The sequence below is a fragment of the Verticillium nonalfalfae genome (assembly GCF_003724135.2).
Source record: "Verticillium nonalfalfae strain VnAa140/NRRL 66861 chromosome Unknown scaffold_158, whole genome shotgun sequence".
NCBI lineage: Eukaryota > Fungi > Ascomycota > Sordariomycetes > Glomerellales > Plectosphaerellaceae > Verticillium > Verticillium nonalfalfae.
This window is the reverse complement of record NW_021167383.1, coordinates 1-24,470: the sequence shown is the minus strand read 5'-3', so window position 1 is coordinate 24,470 and position 24,470 is coordinate 1. Positions and strand designations below refer to the sequence as shown.

The 24,470-nt window shown below is 56.1% G+C and overlaps 10 protein-coding genes across 10 annotated transcripts; 6 read left to right on the top strand and 4 right to left on the bottom strand.

The window, feature by feature from the left end:
• Positions 1 to 467: 467 nt before the first annotated feature.
• Positions 468 to 1,328, bottom strand: D7B24_002374 (uncharacterized protein; the record flags this gene model as incomplete). The annotated part of the gene is made up of 2 exons (XM_028636583.1): positions 468 to 1,187; positions 1,260 to 1,328. The coding sequence occupies 2 exons, from the start codon at positions 1,326 to 1,328 to the stop codon at positions 468 to 470; spliced, it is 789 nt and encodes a 262-aa protein (XP_028491234.1).
• A 2,781-nt stretch (positions 1,329 to 4,109) lies between these two features.
• On the top strand, positions 4,110 to 5,915 carry D7B24_002373 (uncharacterized protein; the record flags this gene model as incomplete). The annotated part of the gene is made up of 2 exons (XM_028636582.1): positions 4,110 to 4,264; positions 4,448 to 5,915. The coding sequence occupies 2 exons, from the start codon at positions 4,110 to 4,112 to the stop codon at positions 5,913 to 5,915; spliced, it is 1,623 nt and encodes a 540-aa protein (XP_028491233.1).
• Positions 5,916 to 6,612: 697 nt separating this feature from the next.
• D7B24_002372 (uncharacterized protein) lies at positions 6,613 to 7,310 on the top strand (the record flags this gene model as incomplete). The annotated part of the gene is made up of 2 exons (XM_028636581.1): positions 6,613 to 6,761; positions 7,133 to 7,310. The coding sequence occupies 2 exons, from the start codon at positions 6,613 to 6,615 to the stop codon at positions 7,308 to 7,310; spliced, it is 327 nt and encodes a 108-aa protein (XP_028491232.1).
• Positions 7,311 to 8,336: 1,026 nt separating this feature from the next.
• On the top strand, positions 8,337 to 8,973 carry D7B24_002371 (uncharacterized protein; the record flags this gene model as incomplete). The annotated part of the gene is made up of 3 exons (XM_028636580.1): positions 8,337 to 8,497; positions 8,615 to 8,857; positions 8,925 to 8,973. The coding sequence occupies 3 exons, from the start codon at positions 8,337 to 8,339 to the stop codon at positions 8,971 to 8,973; spliced, it is 453 nt and encodes a 150-aa protein (XP_028491231.1).
• Positions 8,974 to 9,780: 807 nt separating this feature from the next.
• D7B24_002370 (uncharacterized protein) lies at positions 9,781 to 10,329 on the bottom strand (the record flags this gene model as incomplete). Its single annotated transcript, XM_028636579.1, has 2 exons — positions 9,781 to 10,063; positions 10,166 to 10,329. 2 exons carry the CDS (start codon positions 10,327 to 10,329, stop codon positions 9,781 to 9,783), a joined length of 447 nt encoding a protein of 148 aa, XP_028491230.1.
• Positions 10,330 to 11,101: 772 nt separating this feature from the next.
• On the bottom strand, positions 11,102 to 12,277 carry UFD1 (ubiquitin fusion degradation protein; the record flags this gene model as incomplete). Its single annotated transcript, XM_028636578.1, has 2 exons — positions 11,102 to 11,947; positions 11,999 to 12,277. 2 exons carry the CDS (start codon positions 12,275 to 12,277, stop codon positions 11,102 to 11,104), a joined length of 1,125 nt encoding a protein of 374 aa, XP_028491229.1.
• Positions 12,278 to 13,043: 766 nt separating this feature from the next.
• On the top strand, positions 13,044 to 14,441 carry D7B24_002368 (uncharacterized protein; the record flags this gene model as incomplete). The annotated part of the gene is made up of 1 exon (XM_028636577.1): positions 13,044 to 14,441. The coding sequence occupies one exon, from the start codon at positions 13,044 to 13,046 to the stop codon at positions 14,439 to 14,441; it is 1,398 nt and encodes a 465-aa protein (XP_028491228.1).
• A 194-nt stretch (positions 14,442 to 14,635) lies between these two features.
• On the bottom strand, positions 14,636 to 16,179 carry RVB2 (RuvB-like protein 2; the record flags this gene model as incomplete). The annotated part of the gene is made up of 3 exons (XM_028636576.1): positions 14,636 to 15,812; positions 15,882 to 16,108; positions 16,171 to 16,179. The coding sequence occupies 3 exons, from the start codon at positions 16,177 to 16,179 to the stop codon at positions 14,636 to 14,638; spliced, it is 1,413 nt and encodes a 470-aa protein (XP_028491227.1).
• Positions 16,180 to 17,492: 1,313 nt separating this feature from the next.
• On the top strand, positions 17,493 to 19,568 carry D7B24_002366 (uncharacterized protein; the record flags this gene model as incomplete). The annotated part of the gene is made up of 2 exons (XM_028636575.1): positions 17,493 to 17,814; positions 17,887 to 19,568. The coding sequence occupies 2 exons, from the start codon at positions 17,493 to 17,495 to the stop codon at positions 19,566 to 19,568; spliced, it is 2,004 nt and encodes a 667-aa protein (XP_028491226.1).
• Positions 19,569 to 21,575: 2,007 nt separating this feature from the next.
• On the top strand, positions 21,576 to 23,900 carry D7B24_002365 (uncharacterized protein; the record flags this gene model as incomplete). The annotated part of the gene is made up of 1 exon (XM_028636574.1): positions 21,576 to 23,900. One exon carries the CDS (start codon positions 21,576 to 21,578, stop codon positions 23,898 to 23,900), a length of 2,325 nt encoding a protein of 774 aa, XP_028491225.1.
• Between the last annotated feature and the right edge of the window lie 570 nt (positions 23,901 to 24,470).

Sequence of the window (24,470 nt, the reverse complement as noted above, 5' to 3'; positions counted from 1 at the left end):
ACAAGTCAAATGAACATCAGCAATGAACAGGAACTGTCAGCGCCCTGGTCTTTGCACGGGCAAGCTAGAACAATGGCGCTCGTGCGCAGAGAGCTGACTCTGCCAAAACCTTCTCGACGCGAATGCAGCATGCTCCGTTAAAGGTCAAATAGTCATCAATTATAATAAGGCATTGTATCCGACTAGCCGCAAATAGAGTCAGAGAGAGGGAATAAACCATCAACAGGGAAGAGCTCCTTCTATCGCATAGAGCTGGGAAAGCCGCCCTACAGCCGTCCAAACTCCGTCATCCAATTTATCATCATGAACCCCGTCGCATAGTACTCGTGACAAGAGGGGGGAGACTGGTATCAGAGAGGGAGAAAAAAAAAGTTGAAAGCAAAAAAGAAGAAACCCATGGCGAAAGGTGAAATAGTAGCCCCAACTCCTGTGATGCACCCTCTGCACCAACATTTTTTTTTTTCAATTCACCGCCGGTACGCCGTATCCCAATGCTCCGACTTGACACCCACATGCCCGGAAAGGCCGAGTCCGAGTCCCGACGTGGCGTGCTGCGCGTCTTGTTGGGCGGCAGCCATGTGGTGATCGCACGTTGTGCCGATCGAATATTCATCAAGGTTGTAAGCGGCATCGAAAGCCGAGAAGGCCGGGCTCCCCGGCCACAGAGCGTGGTCCTGACCCGACTCGAGCGAATGCTCGTGCTCATGTCCGCAGTGCCGTGACGCCGGCATGTCGAAGGCGCCGAGGACACTGGCTGGTGGACTGAAATGCAAAGGATGCGCCGCCGACAGCATGTCATCGCTGCACGGCGTGAGGAGTCGCATTTGTGGGGCCGAGTGGCTCTCCGGGCCGGCCGGCGAAGCCATGGATGTGGGGGTAAAGTGGTTCTGATGGTACATGGGTTGGCTTGTGTGAGCCTTGATCTCTAGTGGCGAGCCCGACCGAGCATCATGGTAGGCCGTATGGTTTTGCAAGCCTGGCTCGGCCTTGACGAGGTCTTCTGGCTTGATCGTTTTCTGGTCCTTCTTCGACTTGGTCACCTTGTTCTTCTGGTTCGCTCGGTTCCTCTTTTGCGGCTCAAGACCCAACATGGATGACCTGAAGCGAGAATATCGCATGCGAGCAGCATGCCCATTGGTAATGGGTTGGGAGAGAACGGGATCGTGGGCCACAAGGTTCCAGTCGATCTGAATACGAGAGAGAGAGAGTCAGCTATGGCCGAGAATTTATACGCGCTGTCCGTCTGTTCAGCAACTTACATCTTTGAGGTTCTTCTGCTTCAGAATGGCGAAGAGAAACCTTGTCATCTGGTTGTCGGTGTTGGACATGATAGCTGCAACTGTTGTGAGAGTATTTGGTGCTGTCGGTGAAGGAGGATCGATGGAGGCGGTGAAGCGATTTCGTCAGAGCACGACAGCAGAAAGTGAGTCGATGTGAAGGTTGGTGAAGGGTGGTCGAGGTCATATATAGTATCGGCTGACAGCCGTGGCAGGTCCAGGCAACGGTGCAACCACTCCAGTCGCTCTGATGATGAAACTGAGAGGGGCGTGATCATGAGATGAGGCGGACCTGCTAGGAAAGACGAGGCGGACAAAGGCCCGGATGGACAAGGGTCATTCGGCGGAGTGCTGGGTGGTCCCAGATGTGAAAGCTGGTTTTGAGGGCTTCACCTAAAAGACCAAGATGCTCACAAAAGCAATCAGAGGTGCAGCAAGGCGCTCGTCAGATCAGTGCTTGGGGGCTGGAAAGGATGGAAGAGGAGAGGAGGAGGTGCAGAAGGCGCGGGACGAAAAGGAGTAGAGGCCTTTAATGGGAAGCGCTCGGCGGTGGATAGATCGAGAGCCGTACGTGGCAAACTGCCTAAAAGTTGCGACAAGTCATCAAAACAGCCCTTGTTGCCTGGAGCTACCCGCATCTTTCTGGCTTCATTCGTGGAAAGGGGGGGTGTGATGGATGCCTCTTTCGGTGACGTTTGGGAGGGGAGGGGGGTCCAAGTCAATTTGGTGTGCATGTGTGACGGCCAAGGCAGCGACATGGTGGGGTGAAGAGCCGAGGACGCGGACGTGTTGTCGCGTAAAGTGGTTTGCCCCGGCGATCCCTATCCCTGTTCGTCTTGGATGCTGTGCGAAGAAAAAGGAGAGTGAGCCCGAGCCAGACCCAAGCTTGTACAGGTACGCTCCGCCGACAGGGAGAAGTGGGCGTGTGCAAGGTCAGTGGCCCTCGTGGGAGCGAATGAGGCGTTCGAATCAGAGTTGAGGTGTCGTGACAATGCGATGCCTCGGGCTTAGCGCGCATCGGCCGACATGCACTCACTCTCCGCGGCAGCTGGGGTCTGCATCGGCGGGCAAGGAGTTCCGGACTGACTCGTCAATTGCGCTTCCTGGGGGCGAATAAAAGAGGGTCAAGGGAAGGATTGGAAAACGAGACAGACAGAGACAATCGGAGCGGAAGGGGAGGGGGCTTCACAGACCGACACTGGGCGGTGATGCGAGATCCAGGAACGGCGGCCGTCGACAAGGTTTGGACAGGGATGATCATGCGACGAAAGACACACGTGTGTATGGGGTTTTGGGAGGCGGATGCAGTCCAAAGGTCGCAGTGTGACTCACAGAAGAGGAGAGGAAAGTGATTGGGGAATGAGCGGAATTGAGATGCCCAAAAAAAAATGGACGAGGCTGGGGGGGGGGCATCGATCCGTGGGCCATTGGCAACAATCGACGAACGACGGCCGTTTGCGCGACACCTGGCCATTGACGCTAGCTGGCGGGCTGACATCAATTGTGGCCGAGTAAGAGTTTGTCGATTGATGTGCCATGGCCATTTGATGTGACACGGTCCTCGGGGACATCTCGAACGTTTGTGACGACCGACCGTGAAGCGACACTGGAACGGTGTTGCGCCGTCGAAAGCGTCGCTCGCAGGGATTTGGTCTCGACCAGATATTGCCAGGGAGGTCAGGAAAGGATGAATCATGCCTGGGCGCAGTTGCACCACCCGGCTGCACGCTGCAAGCTGATCCGCGCCTGAGCTGGTGGTGGAGGGGTCCAAATCATCGTCGCAAGCAGGTTTGGGGGGGGGGCCATGATGGCAAGATGCTATGAGCCTCGATGGACGGCCAAAAATCGCCAATTCAAGAGCTCAACTCGTGGACCAACCAAAGAGTACCCGTGCAGGCGGTTCATAGAGGTTTCGGGACGATGAACGGCCGCGTTGCGCACCCACAGCGATGACCTCAAGTTGGTGGGTTGAGATGATGTGGTCGGGAGACGCGTTTCTCGCGAACCGTTGGGGCGCCACTTTGCTGCTGGTGCTTCGCCAGGTTTCCACGAAATCACGTGAGCGGGGCCGTGGCTCCATAATTCGGATGTGGGGACCTTCTCAGCTGAGAGTGCGAGGTACATGGACGGTACGAGGTGTGGTGGGTATGTTTCGACATTTCGTCCTCCCTACGTACCTAGGTAGGTAAAGTCGTCCATCCTACGTGATCTAGGTGCCAAAGGCAGAGAATTGCGTGGCAGCATGTGCAAGGATGCTCATGAAGTTCTCATGAATTTCAGTCAGTAACAGGCAGAATGCGCCCCCCAAAAAGAGCTCCATCCGCGCTTCTCATGATGGGCTGGTGTCCTCCTTGACACTCCCTGACAGTCAGCACGAGGTACACCGCCAGGTGCAGGCCGGATCAACCCTGGGCCGGTTCCCTCTTTCGTCATCGCCCGTCCCAAAGCGTCGTCTTCTTGGGAATAGCGCAATCAACAATCAGCGCACGTGCCTTCACCCCCTCAGTTGGAACTGTCCTTAACATTCATGACCCATGTCTTTGGCTGCCATGCCCTTCTCCGCCCTGTTAACCACTATCAAACTTTCTCCCTGGGCCTTGACTCTCAGTCACTTCTGCTAGGACCACTAACAGCTTGAACCTTCCTTCCGACCAGACATTCCCAGCGTCGTATCAACCGCCGTGCTTCCCCACCACCCCTGTCCCAGCGGTCTTCGACGGCACCGTCAGGACCCCCGGGCCACAAGCCAAGAAGGAGACCAAGGTCAAAAGCGAGCTCGGCCGGTGACGGTTCATCATCCCAGCCCAGGGGCTGGCTGAATGGCCATTGGTCATGTTCAGCAAGAGTTGGACCGATCGCGCGGACCGTGATCTCTTCTTCACCATACTCAGTGTTAAATGCATTGGCATCATCACCGGACCGGAATGGACATCGATCGGGAACTCTATGAGATCCATGGGCTATGGCTTCACCAATGAAGGATGCCGGTGAGTGAGAGATGTGTTTTCTTGTTCTTGTCACTCCTCGGCTTCGCTGCCTCGTACTTCTATGCTGCCACACACGTCGCGCCTCTCTTATGCCATACCTTGTCATCTTGATCCACCCTGTCAGCATTCCGATCGTTCCGTCACCAACAGTCTCCTGACGACCCGCTGATACGTTCCCTTTAGTCAACACTTTCAAGGGCTGCGCCGTGCTCAGCATACGACACGGGGCATAGGTCTCTTCGGAAAGCCCGGGGCGCAGGAAGAACCGCCGCATGACCCTACCCGGAATCCCATCACTCGCCGCCCCGGTCCCGGCCGTGGCAGGCCGCGCAAACAGGGGAGCCCGCCCATGAGGACGGTGGAGACGAGCGCTGAACGGCAACGTCGAGATGAGAGGGAGATTGAACGTCTCAACGCTATAGATGCTGCTGCCGCCGCCAACGCCACCGCCAACATCCCAAGCATCACTGGCAATCCATTCTTAGATCGCATCTTTGCTATGCCGGGAAACAGAACCGTGATTTATGGAGGCGGCGGGCCTCCTGTCAGAGTCCATACGCGCGAGGACTATCTCGAACTCGAAAAGAGAAAAGAAAAATATAACGACAGGCTCCTTGCCACGCTACAGGCACGCCGAGCGGGAAATCCTAAGAACCCTCCGCCGAAGCCAGACACCCGCCACTCAGGTCCAGCGGCGTCCAGAGATACATCACCAGTGACAGAGACCAGTTTGGTGCCGAATGCCAACCCTGGCAAGCTGCCAGACGCTGTCAGTTCCACCTCCTCGAAAACAGCCTGGAGCGCTGGAGACAAGACTTTACCCCCTCTCGCGCCTGAGCCTGGCCCTGGCCCTGGCCCCGGCCCCGGCCCTAGTACTGCTCATACCCCTAATTTGAACAGTTTTGAATGGTACCCTCCCGCTCGGTCAGCTCATTCTCGCTCACGACCTTCGAATCCCTTTGCCTCTGCCTTACGAAAAGAGAATCCGGTTAGAGCTGGCCAGCTTGCGACTACCGACGCGTCCATGTCTTCCTCCGCGCGAGCGGGTCCATCGGCAGCAACAATAGGTCGCTCGCCTGAAGACATTGCTGGACCCATCGGGGAACCTCCAGAGAACAATTTTGCCGAGGCGAGCAGCTTTCACGACTCGAGCGATTATTCAATCATCGATCCCCCCAATGGCCACGACATCGACACGGTCTTGGTTCCACACCCTGTGGCTCTGTCCCCGCGCCCTCTTGGCCCATCGGAACAACACAAGAAGGCGCAGCCTCAGAGGGACAACGCGAGCCCGGGAAAGGACGCACCTGGGGGGGATGTCATTGATGCCGTGGGTAGCGGACCTGGTCACCGAGAGGCAGAATCTCAGCCGGATGAGCCTTCTCCCAAACGCATCCGGGTCGCAGAGCCTGCAGACACTCAAGGAATTACCAGGGCCGAAGTCGCCCTGGCTCTGGCTGCCGCACGCACAGCCCAACGCAAGATGGCCGAAGAGGCGTTGCCCTCTCAGCAGATCCTCGATGACGAAGCCGTGTTAGCTTTGACGACGGTCCACGACGACTTCACATCAGGGTTCCCTCGCGGTGACGCTGACCATCAAGTTAGCCTGGACGGCGATGATGGGCTCGAGTTTGCGTATGATGGATCCTAACATCATGAGGATATGTGACGGATCTTCATGACACATGAACGCGAAGGATTTCATTACCTTTTTCGTCACGAGTCAGGCTGATTATGATTAATGATTTTACACGGCCGACACGAAACGTCATGGGAAGGGCATCTTGGAGTTTGAAGTTGCTGTCTATGCAGTGTGAACTAGCATTAACTTTGATGGAAATCTTCCGGTTGAGGGAACTCGGATGATAACTACATGCCAAAACTCATGACATTACTCCCCGTGCGGCTATCATGTAGTAGTTCTCCTCACCCTGCGACCAGTTTCTTTTCTCTTTGTTTGTTGAACACAATCGACTGACTATGTGAGCATACCAGTTACATCTGCTTCCAAACCTCAGTTTTTACTGGCTCATGAGGTTTTTTTCTTGCGAGAAAGGCATTCACGGCTACATTCAATTTAATGGAGGAAAGCATGACCCGCTTCGTCAGGCCGCTTTCACCGATCGTGTCTCCTGGTCTTTCAATCCCTCAGCGGCCTGGCCCCGCGTAGCAACTGTCTCCAATCAGTCCTATCAAGTCCTGTTGCACTCTCTCTCTTCCATAAAAGCTTCCAAACCTCGACTATCCTCAACACATAGACCACGACAGCCCTCCCCACTTTTCACGCGGTACTCTCCCATATAACAGCCCACGCCACCGAGCACACACACGCATACAATACTGTCAAGATGGTCAACTGGGAAGATGCCGATCTCCGGGACGCCCTGCTCGTAGGCTTCTGGAACACCTTCAAGGAGCACTTCTCTCAGGAGACCAAGGATCAGATCATGGCTGCCGCTCAGAAACATGACTCAACCATCAACTGGAACAATTTCCGGTAAGTGCTGCAAGTTTCGCTTGTCACATTTCGAGCCCTCAAGCCTAGATGGTGTCACTTCCCAGAGGCTTCTCGTACTTGGAGACAACCACGTCTGAGGCCCATGGAAGTCTAGCCTCGATTGAGTGCCTTCTGTACATATTGGACAGATGGTCACGATTCGTCGTTGCCTGTTCAGCGGGCTGCGGCCTACTTTGTTATCGTCTTCCCTCCAATAAGCACGAGACCATTCACTGTTGCACGTTGACTCTTTTCCTGCACCATTCTTCCCCTCCTACCAGTAACAAATCATTACTGCGTCTCGGTCTAGCTGGTTTTTCAGTCGATCATCAAGAATCCCCAAGCCAAACAAACCAACCTTGCATCCACAGCTGCCACACGCAGACCAGCACCAATATGGTCAACTGGGACAACGCCGAGCTGGCCTTGCGCATCGTGACTTACCTCTGGAATACCTCCAAGGACAAGTTCACTCCCGAATTCAAAGAAAATATGATCTTTGAGCTCAAGAAGATTGATGCTACCATCACCTGGGAGGCCCTCCGGTAGGTTATGATTTTGTCTTGTTCGTGGCTTTTGTGTCTAGCGTTACGCGATGGTTGCCGAACTCCGGTGCTCTTCGATGGGCATTTTCTTTGCATGTGTTTCTTGAGTCTCAGTTGTCATCGAGTGCCATCAAAGTATTGCCTACCCGCTTCCTCGGGATCGAGAGCAGTGACAAAGAGCTGGGACAATTTTGGCCAGCGTCAGTCCCACTCTGCTACTTGTTAAGTCGGCAAGAGCAGAGGCAGAGGCAGGGCAGAGGTCAGTCAAAGGCAGTTCCAAGGCAGAGGCAGCCGTATATCTCGTCTCAATATATTCTGTCATCCCCACCAATAGTCCATGGATAAGTCCGTCCCTACTCATCAACGGTCAACGCCTCCACCACCAGCGAGATCTCTCACCTTCTTCGCACACCATCAGATACTACTCTGAGTTGCATCTCTTGACGATTGCAACGTCAACAAACAGAGCTGACACCCATTCTTGGCTGTTCTCATTACATCCTGAACATGTCTACTCGCATGGCATGGACCCCACAGGTCCATGAGGACATTCTCGTGGCATTTGTGACAGCCTCCAAGCTGTCCACATCGCAACTCTCGGATGTCATGAAGGTGTTAGCTGCTCAAGGTTACACCTTCACCGAGTCTGCTCTCAAGTGCGTATCTCCGTCTGGCAGAAGCCAGTTTTTTGAGTGTTTGCTACTTCCTGTACATCTTCGATTCTCTTCCTATTTTCGCACCTGCCCTATATGCGTTTCGATGTGTGCCTGGGAAAGTTCCCATGCCTTCGGTTCTCGGGCCTTCTGGTCTTGATACCCTTTTTCTTTCTTTTCTATTCCTCGCTTTGAATCATTACCGTCTTGCCCTCTTCGACCCAGTCACAATCTTCCTCATCTTCCTCCGATCTTCTACTTCAACACCTCTGCTATTCAACGATCTTCTATCTCTTCCCTCAGTCGCATCTGTTACCCGCACGCTTTCACACAACGCCCTCTACACTGCTCATCACCCAATATTAATTTCTCTCATCATGCCTGCAGTCAACGGACCTGCCACAGCCTGGGATGACAAGGCTCACGCAGACCTTCTCATTGAAGTTCTCAAAGTGGTCAAGCCGACCCCAGCGCAATGGAGCGAGATCGTCATCGGCACCCAGGCCAAGGGCTACAGCTATAGTTCTTCAGCTGCTCAGTAAACCTCTTCACTTCCTCGGCGTTTTCCCTTTCCGTCTGCCTGTTTTCTGCCATTGCCAAAAAGAAAGACTACCCATGAGTTGCATGCTTGCTGACCACCCCCTTCGCATCACAGGCAACACATCGCCAAGCTTCAGAAGAAGGAAGGCAACGGCGCCGGCACTCCCGCCAAATCCACGCCTGCCAAGTCGACTCCGGGCAAGAAAACCCCCGCCTCGGGCAAGCGCAAGGTCTCCGCCAAGAAGGCCGCTCCCGTCTCTATCGATGAGGTGAAGGACGATGATGAGGAAATGGAAACCCCCTCTAAGAAGGTGAAGACCAAGGAGGAGGTCGATGACGTCGATATCAAACATCCCAGGTGAGTTGCCGTGTCTTTATCTTCAAGTTCTACAGCTTGTCGGGTTGCTGACCCGTCCCTCCAACAGCGCCTTTGATATGGAGGCCGGAGATATTGATAACGACTATGAAGTCTAATTCCCGGCGATCCCTGGCGTGCTTCCCTGCCACCCGATGGGAGGAGACGAATGCAATACAGGCGAAGAATAAGCCCGAGGAGCAGTATAGGGACTAATGGGATATGCTTACTGAATAGTTCGACATTCGTCAAGAGGTCGAGAGCAACTGATGCGTGTGGCTTTTTGCCCTTCACCCATGGATTACTGCTCCCTGGCATACTTTGGCGAAGAGAATTTATTCTGATACGGGAAGGAAACAGACAGAACGAACAGAAATAACCGAATCAGGTCACCTTCATCTGTTAACGATGCCGGTGTTGTGATGTTCTGGATGCATGGCGGGGCTTGCTAGCATCTGTTGCTCGGTGGCACATACATTCCCGGTACCCGGCACATTTCTTCCCATCCGATGCGGTGTACATGACCAGAGACTCTCCTAATCGTGGTGATTTTCACATCTTTCAAGTACCCTACGCGGCGAAGCTCGTCAGGATGTCATGGGAATGTAGGCTCAACACTCGACATTTGGTCAATGGCGGATTTGAATACGCGATTCATCGTTCACGTTATATGGGAAAGTCCCTCTAGCTAAGGAGTTGCCGAGGCTAACCAACGACTATTTTGTTGAGCAAATCCGAAAACACCTAAGGTTGACTGAATAACAGCACCGTCCTCGTTTTTCTTGTCCGTGTCCATCCTCCAGGAGTGAACCGCAAAGATCTCGTAGCCCAAGCCATGCAATCCGCCTCCAGAAAACCTTGGCTCTGCCACTGGCATGTCAGCTGATTCTCAAATTGATCGGGGAAGCTCTTCAGACGTACCGCTTTCAAATCATGAAGTCTTCTTCGACAATCTCGTTCTTTCTTTCGTCTTCGGCATCGTGTTTGTCAATTGTGACCTCCTTCTTCATGGGAGTCTCGATGCCCGCGGCCTCGACCTTGGGTTTCTTCGAAGGCGTGTCGGGGTTGTCGCCATCAGCCTCAACAGTCGCCTTGGCCCGGCCGCGCTTCTTAGCAGGGGTGGCGGAGGTCGGGGGGGACTCATCCGTGGTGCTGTCAGGGCCGACTCGCGCACGCCAGTCCTTGAGGATCTTCTTGGTCCAGCGCTGTCTAGGTGGAAATGCTTGTTAGATGATAAGTTTCATAAAAAGAAGAACTCGGGCCAGTAGTCTTGATCGACTTTGCTGGGCGATATGGTTGAACGGCACTTACTCCATGGCAGACTTGGTGAAGGTGTAGCCAAGCCGGTCCATAATGTCTTTGACCTTGGGCCAGTTGACGCCTCGGAATTCGGCGCTGTGGGAGGCAACCGCCATGGTGAGGTCGCGCTCGGCGATGCCGCCATTGGCGGCCCAGGTGGAATCCTTGGGAGGCATTGTGCGGGATGGCTTTGGGTGGTAGGCACTTGGCGATTTGTCTCTCTGCGTAGGAAGTCGTCGTTAAAAGATGATAGTCAGTTGGTAATGTGATGCGACGAAACGTCGTCTAGATTTGGCAGGGGGCGAGTCGTCTAAAACAGTAGAATGAATCCGTCTGAAGTTGGTAGAAAGTAGATCGTCCGGTATGCGCATCAAAGAAAACGTTCACAGGCGAGTTAGCTTCAGATAAGGCAGGTGCTGACCTGGAACCTAATTCAGGCTGCGAGTTGATGGAGCTGTTGGGTGTTATCTGTGAGCTTCTAGTATCAGAACTTCTTTGGACGCGTTAGTGAATGTTGGGCCCCAGAGGATCAGAGTCGTGAAAGAGTTTCTAGGTCGTGAGGAGGACAGCCACGGTAGAATTCATGCCAAACTCTCACGGACGTTACATTGAATCACAATTCACCAAGGAGAGAGTACAGCCATGCTGCGCAAATGCACCCCTACAACGAGCGAGTCTATCACTTGACCGTCAGGCCTGCTCTGGTGCCTCGGGCCTCACCCTCATGTACGGGACAGAGTATGTAGCCAAACCAATCTCAGAAAGCCAGGAGCAAAACACGGAATAGAGGTGCGCATATCAAGATCAACTCGAATTTCTACGTGGCGAGCTAGCCCAGTCGCCTCTCCCAATGCATGGCCTCCAACGCCAGAAATGACCATCGAATGATCATGTCACCCTTAAACGCCACATCCATCGTTGACCACCCTCAGCGAGCAACAACAAGACTTACTTGCCATCACGACCGTCCAACCTGCGTCCTTCGCTGGGTCCCTTCTTCTCAACGTTGGGCTTTTCGTCCGCGTCGCCCTTACGCTTCACGGCGCCTCCACGCAACGTCTGTCCCTGGCCTGCGAAGTGGGGTCGGTTGGCATTTTCCTTCTCGCGCTCCTTATCAGCGTCTGTCTTGACCGGTTTGATCTCATAGCCAAAGAAGAGCTTGTTAGGCGGGAGACGGAGAGGCGCTGGTCCAGCCGTTCGACGAGGCAAGGGACCAGTAGGGACCGGGTTAGCTGATACACCGCCAATGGGGGTGGCCGACTGGGGTGTGGACGTCTTGCTGGTCTTGCCAGGCTTCAGTCGCTGGCCTTCGCCATAAAAGTTGGAAATGTTGGCTGTGACAGACGGTGCGATGGCACCGTAGTTGATGGCCTGAGCCATGGTGCCCTGGCTGTGCAGGAGGCCGCCGGCGGGTAGACCGCCACGTACACTGCGAGGGGTGCTGGTGCCGCTACCGCGGGGCTGGCGCTCGGGCTCGACGTAGCCGACGGGCGGCGCAAAGTCAACCTCGACATCCGTCTCGATCATGCTGACACCCATCTTATCCGTCTCGGGCTTGACCTCGAGAACAGCAACATCGTAGACTTCGTCATTGTACGAAAAGTTGAACACGTCACCCTTGGTGAGAGTGGCGAAATTCCTAAACGCCTTCTCCAGCACGGCCTTGGGATCGCTGATATCGAGAAAGTTGACCGACTGAGGCTGGAGCTTAACATGCCTCGCAAGCTCCAGAGAGGTCGTCTTGATTTGTATGAGATCGCCAACATCGAGGCCCAGTGTTTGCATCATCTGCAGCTGTTAGCATGACAACTTGGCGGCTACCAGTGATTTGGGATGTCAGCATACCCATTGGGGCAGGTATGCCTTGCCCTCCTCGGCCACAAACTCCAGCACACCGGCGTGCGAGTGCTTGCCCTTTTCCCCGTTTATAATCTCCATGATCAGGGGCCACTGTACGTGGAGTTTGGAAACCTTGTCGAGAGCAGATGGCGGGAGAAAGATCTTGGATCCATAGTTAAGATCAGGTCGCTCGGGCCCGGGGGCGAAGACCATAGGATAGCATCTGTAGTATTCGTCGAAGCGCTGGATAATCGGCCGACGGCCACCACGGGAGAACTGGTACATGTTGACCTAGCTGTGGTCGAAGGTCGAGGCGGAGTTGTCGAGGACGATTAGGACTGGTGCGGAGGGGCGTGACTCGAGCTACACCAACAGAAAGAATGTGCACTGCTGGCTGCTGGCGAAAATGAGCGAAGGATCTGAAGATGACAGTCTGTTGATGATCAGGATTGAGTATCAGAGGTGGCGGCTTGTTGTATGAAGGAGGTGGGTTGCCGTTTGTCTGTTGAAGCAGAAGGTTGGCGGCTTTAGTGGGATGTGGAAGCTGCTCGAGGCAGCTGATGAATGACGACCGACTGAAGTGCGCTGGAGTTCCGCATGCTCCGCATGGACACTGGGAAGATTAGCGCCCCGATTCGAAGCTGACCCTCTCTACTCGAAAACATGTTCCTCACATCACCACCAGAACGCCGTGCAACGAGCTCAAATTGATTGATTGTATATCAAGAATTGAGAGGTAAGCTTTTCAGTTTCAGTTCCCACCGAACACATCTTTGCGAGCTCCCAGAATACGGCTTTTTGGTAAGAATGTGTACAGTATAGCTCGCATAACTACATACATCAACACGGACCGCTGTGACTTAAGGTACCTAGCTACTTCAACTCCGTCATCAAGAGCTCTCTACTAACAGACCCCACTCACCATCAAAAGCTCTCCCGAGCTCCTCCAAGCTCACGACCTGCCGCACACCTCCAGACGCCACGTACCACCCTCAACAGCGTGCCAATCGCCTCACGCACTTACGACCACATCCCATCATTGCCCCTCCCCATGGCATCCCGCCACACAGCCGCGCGCCCCAAGCGCGCAGGCGAAGACTTCGCCCGCACCCATCACCACGACACAGCAGACCCCGACTCGAAAAAAGTCAAGTTCGACGTCCGCAACCCCTCCGCCCTCGCCGCCGACGCGCGTGAGGAGGACGCCGTCCTCGAAGCCGACGTCATTGGCGGTGGCGCGGCCACCAAGCGCGGCGCCGTCAACCTCGACGGCTACGACAGCGACTCGGACGGCGAGACGTTCAATACGCGCGCCGACAAGCGGGCGCTTGGCAAGGGCGAGGCCAACATTCTCGAGCAGCTGGACAATTACGACTCGAAGAGCGCCGGCGGCGGATCCAAGGGGGCCAACGCCAATGCGGCAGACGACGATGACGACGATGACGACATGTTTGCCGAGCCGGAGGACGCGCCAAAGGAGGCTGCTGGGGCGCCCGAGTCGACGGTCGAGGCGAAGAAGAAGGCAAAGGCTGTGCATTTCTTGCAGGATACCGATATAGAGGGGCAAGACATGAAGAGCAAGAGCGGCGGACAGATTCGCCTGGATGACCAGGACTCAGACGACGACGAGGAAACGCGCGACATGGCCATGCAGGAGGAGGGTATCGACGAAGAGGTCGGCCTCGGTGGCCTGAAGCGGAACGCGCCAAAAGTCGAGGCCTTCAACATGAAGGACGAGCAAGAAGAAGGGCGTTTCGACGCGGACGGAAACTTCATTCGCAAAGCGGTGGATCCAGATGCGCAACACGACAAATGGCTCGACGGCGTCAGCAAGAAGGAGATGAAGAAGGCGGCCGAGGCCCACGAGAGGCGCGAGGCCGAGGCGAGGCGGTTGCGAATGGAGAACGACAGCTTGTTGACGACAGATATTCTGAAGAGTCTGATTCTGAAGCTGGATAAGGGCGAGACTGCACTGGAAGCACTCGCGAGGCTGGGCAAAGGACAAGCGAAACAGAAGAAAATCCCGAAATGGAAACTCAAAAAGCAGAAAGGAGGCGCGGCGGGCATGGATGTCGACCAGGAGGAGAAGGCCGAGGACCCTGAGCAGAAGAGGATACGAGAGGCTATTGCAGCCATCACTGACGCGGCTGATAAATTGTTGAGCCGAGATCGTGCTGAGATCTACGACGAGGAACGAGAGGTCCTCCTCCGAGAGTGGCAGCGCGAAACCGGCGAGGATTGGGTGGAGCCGACGCAAGAGGCAGAATCGCAAGAGGGCAAGATGTGGGAATTCCGGTGGGTGGATGGCCGCGATGACGCGGACAAGCAAGGCCCATTCGACAGCCAGACCATGAAAGCATGGCAAGATGCTGGGTACTTCGGAGAAGGCGTCGAGTTCAGGCCGGCAGGCGATGAGAATGAATGGAGCAGGGTCGCAGGCTTTGCGTAGCAAGATTAAAAAACAAAAAGATACCACTTTCAAGCACGTATGGCTGCTACTAAAGACAGTGGCATTCAGTCCAAACCAAGCATCACAGCGATGCCATTCTCTTGTTGTATGGTACAGTATTCTACCGCCTTCCCGGCGAAACGCATCCGATTTTACGTCCACCCCCTTAACGCCAAACTGCAAGGATCAAATACTCAGCTCACGTCCATCGCCTCACCGTGGCCATTGGTGACGGTAAAGTCGACACCGCCATCATTGCCTATCAGGCGCTTCTCCGAGTCGGTCACAAACTTGACGCTGCGGTCGGGGTCGTAGAACAGGGAGAAACTCCGCTGGACGTCGGCGACGTCCACCGCCTTGGACTTCCGCTTCGCGCTGATGAGCTGCGACGTCGTAATGAGGTTGCTGGCGTAGCGCAGGCCGGCCTCCTGGCCGATCTTGGTCAACAGAGCCAGAGCGTCAGCAGACACCTCGACCTCTTCCTCCGCCGCCCGAATGGTCAGGATCTGTTTGATCTCCTCGGGGTTATACTTGTGAGTGTGGATGATGACGACACGATCAAGAAAATCGAGGGGAAGGCCGTGAGGGCTCTTATAATCGGTTCCTCGAATGCGCGAGTTGCCCCTGTTGCTGGCCATCATGACGATGGGGGCCAAGTCGTCCTCGAGGGCGCGGTTGATGTAGGAAAAGCACTCGATATCAAGCATGTGCACCTCATCGATGAAGAGCACACCGGGAACAATCTCGGCCTTGCCCTCCTCCTTCCACTCGCCGACCTTTGTGTTGATCTGGTCGCGGATTTCGCTACGGATCTCGCCCGTGTCGCCGGAGAAGAGAGCCAGGAAGCCTTGCGTCCGCGAGTTGATGACATCAATCTCGTGCAGGGTGACAGTGTGGACGACCTCCTTGCGCTTCTGGAGCTCGCCGTCGGGGCACTGTAGGAACTTGGTGTCCACGCCCATGGCGTCATAGTCGCGCGAACGAGCGTAGGACCGGCCCAGCTTGGTGATCTTACCAGAGGACTTGTCGATGGAAATGATGTCGCCGGCCATGACGCGCTCTTTGGTCATGGCGTCGATCATCTTGGTACCCATGTCATAAACAGCTTCCATGTCGGTCGTCTTGATGGTGAGCTTGCCCTGCTTGGCGCCGCCCGTCACGCTGCGGTCAATCTGGATCTCAACAACCTCGCCCTCCATGATCTCGCTCTCCTCTTTGATGCGGACGCCAATCGACTTGCGGAAGGCCTGGGTCAGGGCCTCGGTCTTGGACATTTCGAGGGAGAAGATTTCGGAGGCAGCGAGACTGGTGAAGGGGACGTCGGGGCCGAGGGACTGGGCCATACCCATGGCGATGGCAGTCTTGCCAGTGCTACAGACAGACTGCGTCAGCAAGCGTCACAGGATGAAGCACGACGCAGAGGGGGGTTGAAAGGTGTACCTGGGGGGGCCGGCAATCAGCACGGCGCGTCCGGCAATCTTGCCTTCCTTGATCATCTGAAGAATGACGGCGGCGGCCTTTCGCGCCTTTTCTTGTCCGACAAGACCCTGCGAGGAGGTTCGCGGTTCGAGTGATGTGCCATCAACACCAAGGCCTCGGATGTGGGAGTGCGCGGCGATGAGGTTGAGCCCTCGAAGCTCCTTTGATTCCGAGACGGTCATCACAGGCTACACATTGATGAGCGAGAAGGTCACACAGTGGCGACAGCTTGATTGGAAGTATGACGTACCGCGGCCATCTTTAATGCGATATTGTGGAATCGCTGTGGTGAAAGTGATGCAGAGTCTCCGTGGTGATGAATGCGACAGGTTACGCAGGCTGGATCGACTTTGGGGGTGCTAGGATGCAGAGAGCTTGACGTTGCGCGGCAGAAAATGTCCAGGGCGCGCTTGCGGCGTCTGTAGCCTGCACCGGGGTGGATACGCATGTCTAGGCCCACACCTGTTTTTCTATTTCACCCAGGCACATCATCAAGGCTCACAGCCGCGACGCCCACGACGCGTCGCATTGGTGAAGTCCATTTAATAATGCCTTGCCGTATCTTCCAGGGTCCCACACTCAAAGACCCCCCCCCCCCTCTCCTCCCCTTGGCCGGCTCCCCGCTTTCTGTCTCTTTTTGTCGGCCTTCCAATTCGCATCACACATTTGCACAGCACGGGGCGGCATGAGCACGCACCAACTCTAAGTATATTGCTGGGCAGACGACTCTTGTAGCCAGTCTGACCAAAACCCACCCACCGTTGCACGTTATCTTCCAGGATCACATGAAAACTGCCTCCACACCCATGAAATATTGCAACGCTCGCCTTGATAGCTCACCTCCTGACGTCGTCTGCCTGCTTTCTTTCTCGTATGATTAGGAAGGAAGGCGTTCGTTCCAGCTCCCTAACAAATTCTCACAAGCCTGGGACCAACCGCGCACCAGGTCATCGAGGACCACGCCTGCCACCTGAAATTGGCGGTCCTCTTGGCAAAAAGAGCTGACCAGGCCAGCCTCTGTGAACCCACATCCCATCCCATCACTTACACCTGGGGCTTGACCAGGGTCAACCCGCGCCGGCCCAACCGGGGGTCTTGTTGGCGCTAGAAAGCGGTTCAAAATCAGCCTGGTGGTCCTCGCGACCACCAGGTGCTTCGGTTGTGACGCATCTCAGCCCTTTGATTCCCACCCTTCCCTTCCCTTCACTCGGTGGGACGGCGTCAGGCAGATACTTTCCTGCAAGACTTGCACTCGACGGCACTCAATTTTGTGGCATCAAGCGTTTCTCGTTCCTCTCTGCTTTCCGGTCTTTCGTCGCAATCTCGATACCCCTCGCACCCTTCTGTTTGTCCTCCACCTTTAAGATACCCTGACGACGTACCGTTCTTGCCTTCTCCGCCGGCATTCATAGCATAATATCAGCACCTGCCTCCTTGTTTCCGTTTGATTCGCCAATACTTCGAGTTCTTTCGCAGTGGTTGAACCTCGCACGACGACAGCAACACACGACAGAGACAGCCGCGTTGACAACACAAGCGCTGACCCTCACTTACCTATGACATACCTGCATCATGTCGAGAAGGGACGACGCGGGCCGTATGAGCGCGTACAACTATGCCGACCGGCGCGACGGCGAGAGAAGCGGGTACGGTCAACAACAAAACGTGAGGGTCAGAAGCCCGCTGAGGGACAGCACCTTGCGGGATCGCAACCGCGACTGGGAACGGAACCTTGATCGCGAGCGCTCTCCTGGCGCGAGTGGCCGACGCAACTCGGCAGATTTTCGCAAAGACCACCGAGACGGCGCACAGGGTCGAGACAGGTTTCAGCAGAACGGCGGCTTCTCCCCACCACGTGGTCCAGCAAGCCATCGCCCGCAAGAGCCACCTCGGGGTACGTCTTGTTTGAGTTTGCCGGCGAGCCCTCGTGGACTTCAGGAGCTAACGATGGCATGCCGTGCCACAGGGCCGGGCTTGAACAGATCCGCGACAGCGCCCAATGCGTCTGCATTCAAAGCAGGTCCCCTATCCACGGCAGCGCAACAATGCGACGCCGACGTCCTCCTCCGCCTTTTTCGCAACGTTGTGACTCCTGTCACAGATCGCACATTGCTCAAAAAACATAGACAGGAGGTCGAGAAGGCATGCGTTCGACAGAGGCTGGAACTTGAGAAGGGCGCTTCCAAGCACCACGATTTCCCTTCGGTGCGCGACGTGCATGCCCATGCTACCAAGAAACTGGACCTGAAAATGGAGGTGTTGAATAAAGAACTCGAGCACAACAATACGACCCTCAACAATGAGACAAGAATCTGGCTCGAGAAACTGCTCGAGTTGGCGGCCCATGCTCCACCAACCCATGCCCAGCCACAGCAACAGGGTGGCGTCGACTCTCGGCTTGATGCTCTCGAAAAGCGAATGGTGGACCGGGAGACGGCGTGGGAAGAAAAACAGGCGGCCCGAACAAAACAGCATGATGATGCGCTCGCGAAACATGCAGAGCGGATCTCGGTGCTTGAGGCCAACATGGTTGATGCCAAGTCTCATATCCAGAGCTTGCAGAATGAAAATGCAGCCCTGAAATCAGGACTCGAGGTTGCGGGAGACTCGTCTTTGAGGCCTACACCCGAGGTCCCAGCGTTGGCTGCCTCGCAGACGTTGCAGGCCTTGGTTGACACAATGCGAGACGAGATGCGAGCTCTCACGGCCAAGGTTGATGAGGCCACAGCACCTCTTGCTGACACTGACATGGAATTTATCAACGACTCTTGTACTGACATCAATGTCAAGCTGCCCGTTCTGGAATCCGAAGTCAATCGGCTGAAAGAGATGGAATCCAAGCTCGTCACCATCGCACAGCATGACCAAAGTTGCAGCACGGTGCAGGACAAGCTGAATAACATGGCGGTACTGTTTGGCAACCTGATCAAGAAGGACAGGGCAGAGACAGACGCGCGCTTCGCATCGCTGGAAACGAGCGGCCGACAGCTCTCCTTGCGTGCGCCTGGACCTGCAGCATCAGCAACCTCCCAACATGGTGCGGCGGCGCCCGATACGCTCAACACGATCGAGGAACGCGAGCGAGCACTCGAGGAAGCGAGACAGGGCGAGCCTGCGACAGGTGCAGCTAGTGCCCCCTCGGGCGTCGGAAGCTCGATTGACATGCAGGCTACGACAAACAGACTCCAGGCGCTCGAGGCCAGGGTCGAATCCCACGAGAGTACGTTTTTGACCAAGGACAAGTTCATCGAACATGCGCAATGGGCGGCAGATAATGTCGGCCGCCTGGTGGGCCGCACGAACGATCTCGAAGCTCGCTGCACTGCCAACGACAACTGGCAGCAACAGATCAAGGGGAGCATAACACAGGTGGAGGGTACAATCAAGAGCTGCGAAAAGTGGATGAACGGGCAGGTCGAGGGCCTCCTGCTCTCGCTCAGCGTGCTGGACAGCCAATACAACAATCTGACAACGGAAGGCCTTGCGCAGATGATTGGTGGCCACATACAGAACCAGGACCACGAGACGGTGACACGGTTACAGGAGCGCAATAACGAGGTCGGTCAGCTCTTGTCGGCCATGGATCGACGGATAAAGGGGCTAGAGACGGTCGGACTGGGTCAAAACCCTGAGGGCAGCAGGGTGTAACTTTTTGCATGTTCTGCCACAGAGAAGCGGTTTGGACCTCCAGATGACCCAAGGGCTCGAGTCCGTTGGCACCAACTAGCTGGGGAGTTTTCCTCCTCTGATTGAAACCCAATAACGATTTATGACGAGGGACCCGTTCTGCATCTAACATGACGAACGCTGACTGACGAGATGCAACTACACTTGCTTGTGAGAGGAGACTGCTACGGATGTGTGTCATTGATGCTTGATGCTACCCCACAAAATGCGTCAAGCCTGCCTACACGCCTCCGTACCCAGATGGCGTACATAAAGTAAGGTATCTACCTGAGGGTACCTTGTCAGATTGCCTTCAGGCGACTAAGCCCGGAGTAGGTACCTTAACTTTGGTGGCTGCATAGAGAGGTTGCCACATCTAGGGCACCTGTCAGGAGCATTTCAGTGTTTGGCGCCTCCATCGGGTGACGAATACGCCCTGTAGGCGTCGATGGCGGGGGTTTTGGCAGACGCCAGAGCGGGCTATTAGACAGGGACCAGGAAGGCAAATGTAGGTAGGTACCTCCCTACCTCCCTAGGTACCTACCTAAGGAGGTAGACACCTGCCCCAGCCTCCCCCCTACCCCCAGCCCTGGCCCGACCAGGCTCTCTCCAATTCAAGTCTCTTCCTCCTATCACCAGCACCAACCATCACTACGGTCCGCGTTCCCGTCTTGTCATCCCGTGTGTGTGACGAGTGGCCGTATTGAGAAGAGGTGGAACCCATCGAACAAAGCGCCTTTGTCTCTTGACGGCACCGTCATGGTCCTGGATTGATAGGTCATTGGCGAGCAACAGCGCGCTTGTCTACTCTCCTCAGCTAACGAGGCTCACCGACAGACGCCCAAGCCCAACGGCCTTACAGCGTATTGGTACGGTACCTACCTACCTACCAGGTACACCTGGCAGCATCACATCGCACCGCCTCTACCATTCGGTTCCCTGCGACGGTGCGGCAGAGGTTCAAGCTGTGGGTCGGCTTCTTCACTGCTGCAAGGGCTCTTTGGCTTCCACATCGGGGGGTTCAAGCGGGTCAGCTTCTCTCTTCCCACCCCCCCTTGCCTTCCCTACCCGACCTACCTGGGTAAGACAACACGACCTGGGAGAGAGCATCACGAACCCCAACGACGGGCTTTTCGAGCAAGCCTGATTTGTGCCTCAGAGCCATCGGCTGCATCCCAACATCCCTCCCGGCACACCGACACGAGTTGACGAAGCAATTGCTATTGACGGATCGCGCGACACCCTCCCCCCGCCGACCACGTCACCTCTTGCACGCGCGCATATCGCATTATAGCCTTTTGCGATCTCTATCGGGGACGAACTGGGTCGCGTGCTTGTCATATCACACCGTTTCGTGCCGCACCGCACCTCAGTCATCCGCATCTTGCTCCACTGCATCTCCTTCTCCTCCCCCCCATCGACACCTCCGACACGATTGCCGGCATCTCAATCGACAGCCTGCACAGCACCGATTGACCTGCCATCGACACTGCAGACGACATTGATTGCGCAAGCGCACGCGTCAATCCCTCGAACGAATTCGACCACAGTCTTGCCTCCATTGCGGGAACCTTATCTTGGCACTTGCTTGCCGCGACTAGCCTGTAAGGGTCAGCCGCGAGAGTTCGCGACACGGCCTCTGTTGTGGGCCACGGAGAGAGCTCTGTGCTCTGCTCCAACGCCCATTCTTTTCCTTGTTCCTGGGACGGCGGGCGTCCGGCAGAAAAAAATACACATCCCGCCTTTGTTCCTCTTTCAGTCGTCGACCAGCGAGCAAGCGAGCCAGCGAACGATTCATCGACCCACGGGTGTCTTTGCCCGCATCGCGTCGGTCTAGCACCGCTGCCCGCCAACACCAACACCACCACCACCACCACACTCGCTCCCTGTCAAGCCATTTCCCCGTCTGCCATCTGCGTCCAACCCGACTGTCGCCTAACGACGCGCGATTGCCGCCCCATGCCCCAGGAATGCCAACCCCGCTGAACCATGGAAGCCGCGGCGACAAAGGTCCATAACTTGGCCAAGAGCGCATTACCCGAACGACCCTATCATCTCGCCAAATCCATCGACCAGCGCTATCGCGTGCCGCCTGATAAGCTGAAGCTCCTCGAAGAAGAGGAGGTCCGCGCCCTGCAGTACATGACGCTGCTGGCCGACGTCGACCGCGGCCTGCTGCTAACGCGACCATACTACGACATGCGCGAGGAGCCGTCCAGCGCCCACGCGGCGCGAGAACCTGTCGTCAAAACAGACAGGAAGGTGACCAAGTTGTCGCTGAGCGACTACAAGAATAAACAAAAGAGGGTCTCGCCGTCCCCACCCGATTCTGCTTCGGCTGCGAGGGCGCCTGAGGCCCGAAGAGACCCCAGCGACGGGAGTAGAGCGCCCCGCGCGGGCGAGCCGACGAGAGATGGCAGAGGAGCGAGGCCGCCGAACGGGGCTCATGAGGAAAGGTTGGTACCAAGTCGCTTCAGGTTCACCCCCCCCGCCGACGCGCATCGTGAACTGACTGTATACTCGATGGACAGGTCTCAAAAACTTGACACGAGAGGGCATTCAAGCCACGATACGACGACATCCCCCGAAAAACGAAGACGACAGCAGGAAGCAGAAGCACTTGCGCGGCTGCCTAAGAAGCCGCCAATCGATGCGAATGCGCCCTCGGACGATCGCTCGCGAACGCCACGAGACGACAACCCAAGGCGGAAGGAGCCACAGTCGTCGCAAGACAGGACAACGTCGAGGGACCCGAAAATCGGCACGCCATCGACGCTCCCGAATGGTAGGGCCATTCTTAAATCAGCAATCGGCTCGCAGCACAGCTTGACTCCCTCGGGTCGGCCGAGAGGCGACTCTCTCAACGGCCAGCGCTCCAGTTCAAGTGCGATAAACAGGACATCATTGAGCAAGCGCGATGCGCCACCAAGCAAGTCCACTGTTCCGCCATTACTGTCACCTCTGCACTTTCCCATGGAGGAGGTAGATTCACAACCAACCGAGAGGAGAAGGCGAGACGGCATCGACGACCCCCCACGATCAGTCCAGCCAAAGCCGACGAGGACAGCACCGCCGCCGCCAGTCCTGTCCAAGAAGGAAAGATCGCCACAAAAGCTACCGGCGCTCCTGTCACCGACGCTGCCGCCAGCTCTCGAAGAGGAATTGGCTCGTTTTAAGGATACGCCAACAGCAACAAAAACAGCACGGCTGCCTGATCCAGCCGTCAACAATAAGTCCAATAAGCTGCTTAGGAGAGCAGACGACGATGACGAAGAACAAATAAGAGTCAGCACCAAGGACAAGGAAAGGAACAGAGACAGAGATAGGGACAGAAATGGACAGGAGCGCTTCATAGTGACGCTGAAGTGCGGCCGTAAGCACTCCAAGACACTGAAGCGCATCCTGGCCCTTCCACCCCCGAAGAAGGAGCGGCCGCGATCGGCGAGTCTCGAGGCGGCACCGATCATCGCTAGGAAACGACCGGCTAGCAGCGTCGAGGATGTTCGAGACTCGATCGCCGTCAAGAGGCCGCGGACGTCAGACATGGCGAGCTCATCCAGATTGGTGACGCCGTCAACGCCGGCAAAGACGGCCACGGCCATGTCGCGAGGCGCGTCGAACAACTCGCAAGGAAACACTCCAGGCGAAATGAACAGCGTCACGCCGGGAGACCGGCCACCCACCAGGCAGGAGCCGAGGGAGCCCGCCAACCCAGCAACGATACGCAAGCTGCGGGACCGCTACGAGCGGTACAAGGACCTCGGCGGCAGGCTCAAGCACAGACGCGATGCGATGAAGTCGAACCGCGACCGCGCCCCCTCCGAGTCGGATCAAAAGCTCAGCATCGCTCTGTGCCTGGAGAGCGCCATGGCTTACATGGTCTCCTTCCGCGCCGTCTTCGACTCGCGCCGCCTCGAGAACAAGGCCCAGGACCCCAATACCTGGGACACGATCCTGCCGCTGCTCGGCACTCTGCAGCGCGACGTCGGCGACGGTCGCCACCGCGCCCTCGACGCACTCCACCTCCAGCTCAAGGGTGTCATCCTCGAGGAGCTCATCAAGTGCTACTGGTCGCTCGACCCAGCCTCCAGCGCCGTCCGCCTCATGCACTTTGAGCGTCTGCGCGCCAACATATGGAAGAGCGCCTACGACGCTGTTGAGCGCGTCGACGACCCCCACATGCGATGTAACCTTGGACCCTGGACGAGCGCCGAGGAGGCTATCGCGCTGGGTCTCAGGACGGTCCGCCGGTGGGCAGCGGACGAGGGCGTCGACTGGCGACCGGAACTCAGCCCGCAGACGAACGGGCTGTAGAAGGGCGCCGTAGGTCGGCCACAGGCCTCCACGACGTCCATGACGCCATGTATAATGTTCCACAATTGCCATCCAGGCCTTCTTCAATGACGACTAAGACGGATAAATGAGGGCAGCGCACAACGTATTTCAAGGCCTCAGGAAGTTAAAGGGTCGTGATCCTCTCGATCAACGGCCACTCTGTGCCCTTTTGCAAACTACCAGTTCTTCCTCAGGATTTAGCCTTTTTTTTTCTCTTCTTTTCTTTCCTCCCTCTCTCAACGTTGTTGTACATGATGATATCCCTCTATTCGGAGCTCTCTGCGTTGCCTTGCTCTCTTTCGCGGATCACCACACCCACCTGCCTGTCTGCCTCCCACACCGGCCACGAGGGCCAGAGCACGGCAAGGGGGGTTGAGGCGCATCGAGAAACACGGATCCTTTCGACGAAATCGTACATTGGGAAATCGGAACCGGAGTCGAGGGGCCAGCGGCGAGTGGTAATGAATTGCAACTCTTCATTTTCTTCTTCTTCGTCTCCTTCTTCTTCGCACTCTCTCTCTCTCTCTCTCTCTCTCTCTCTCTCTCTCT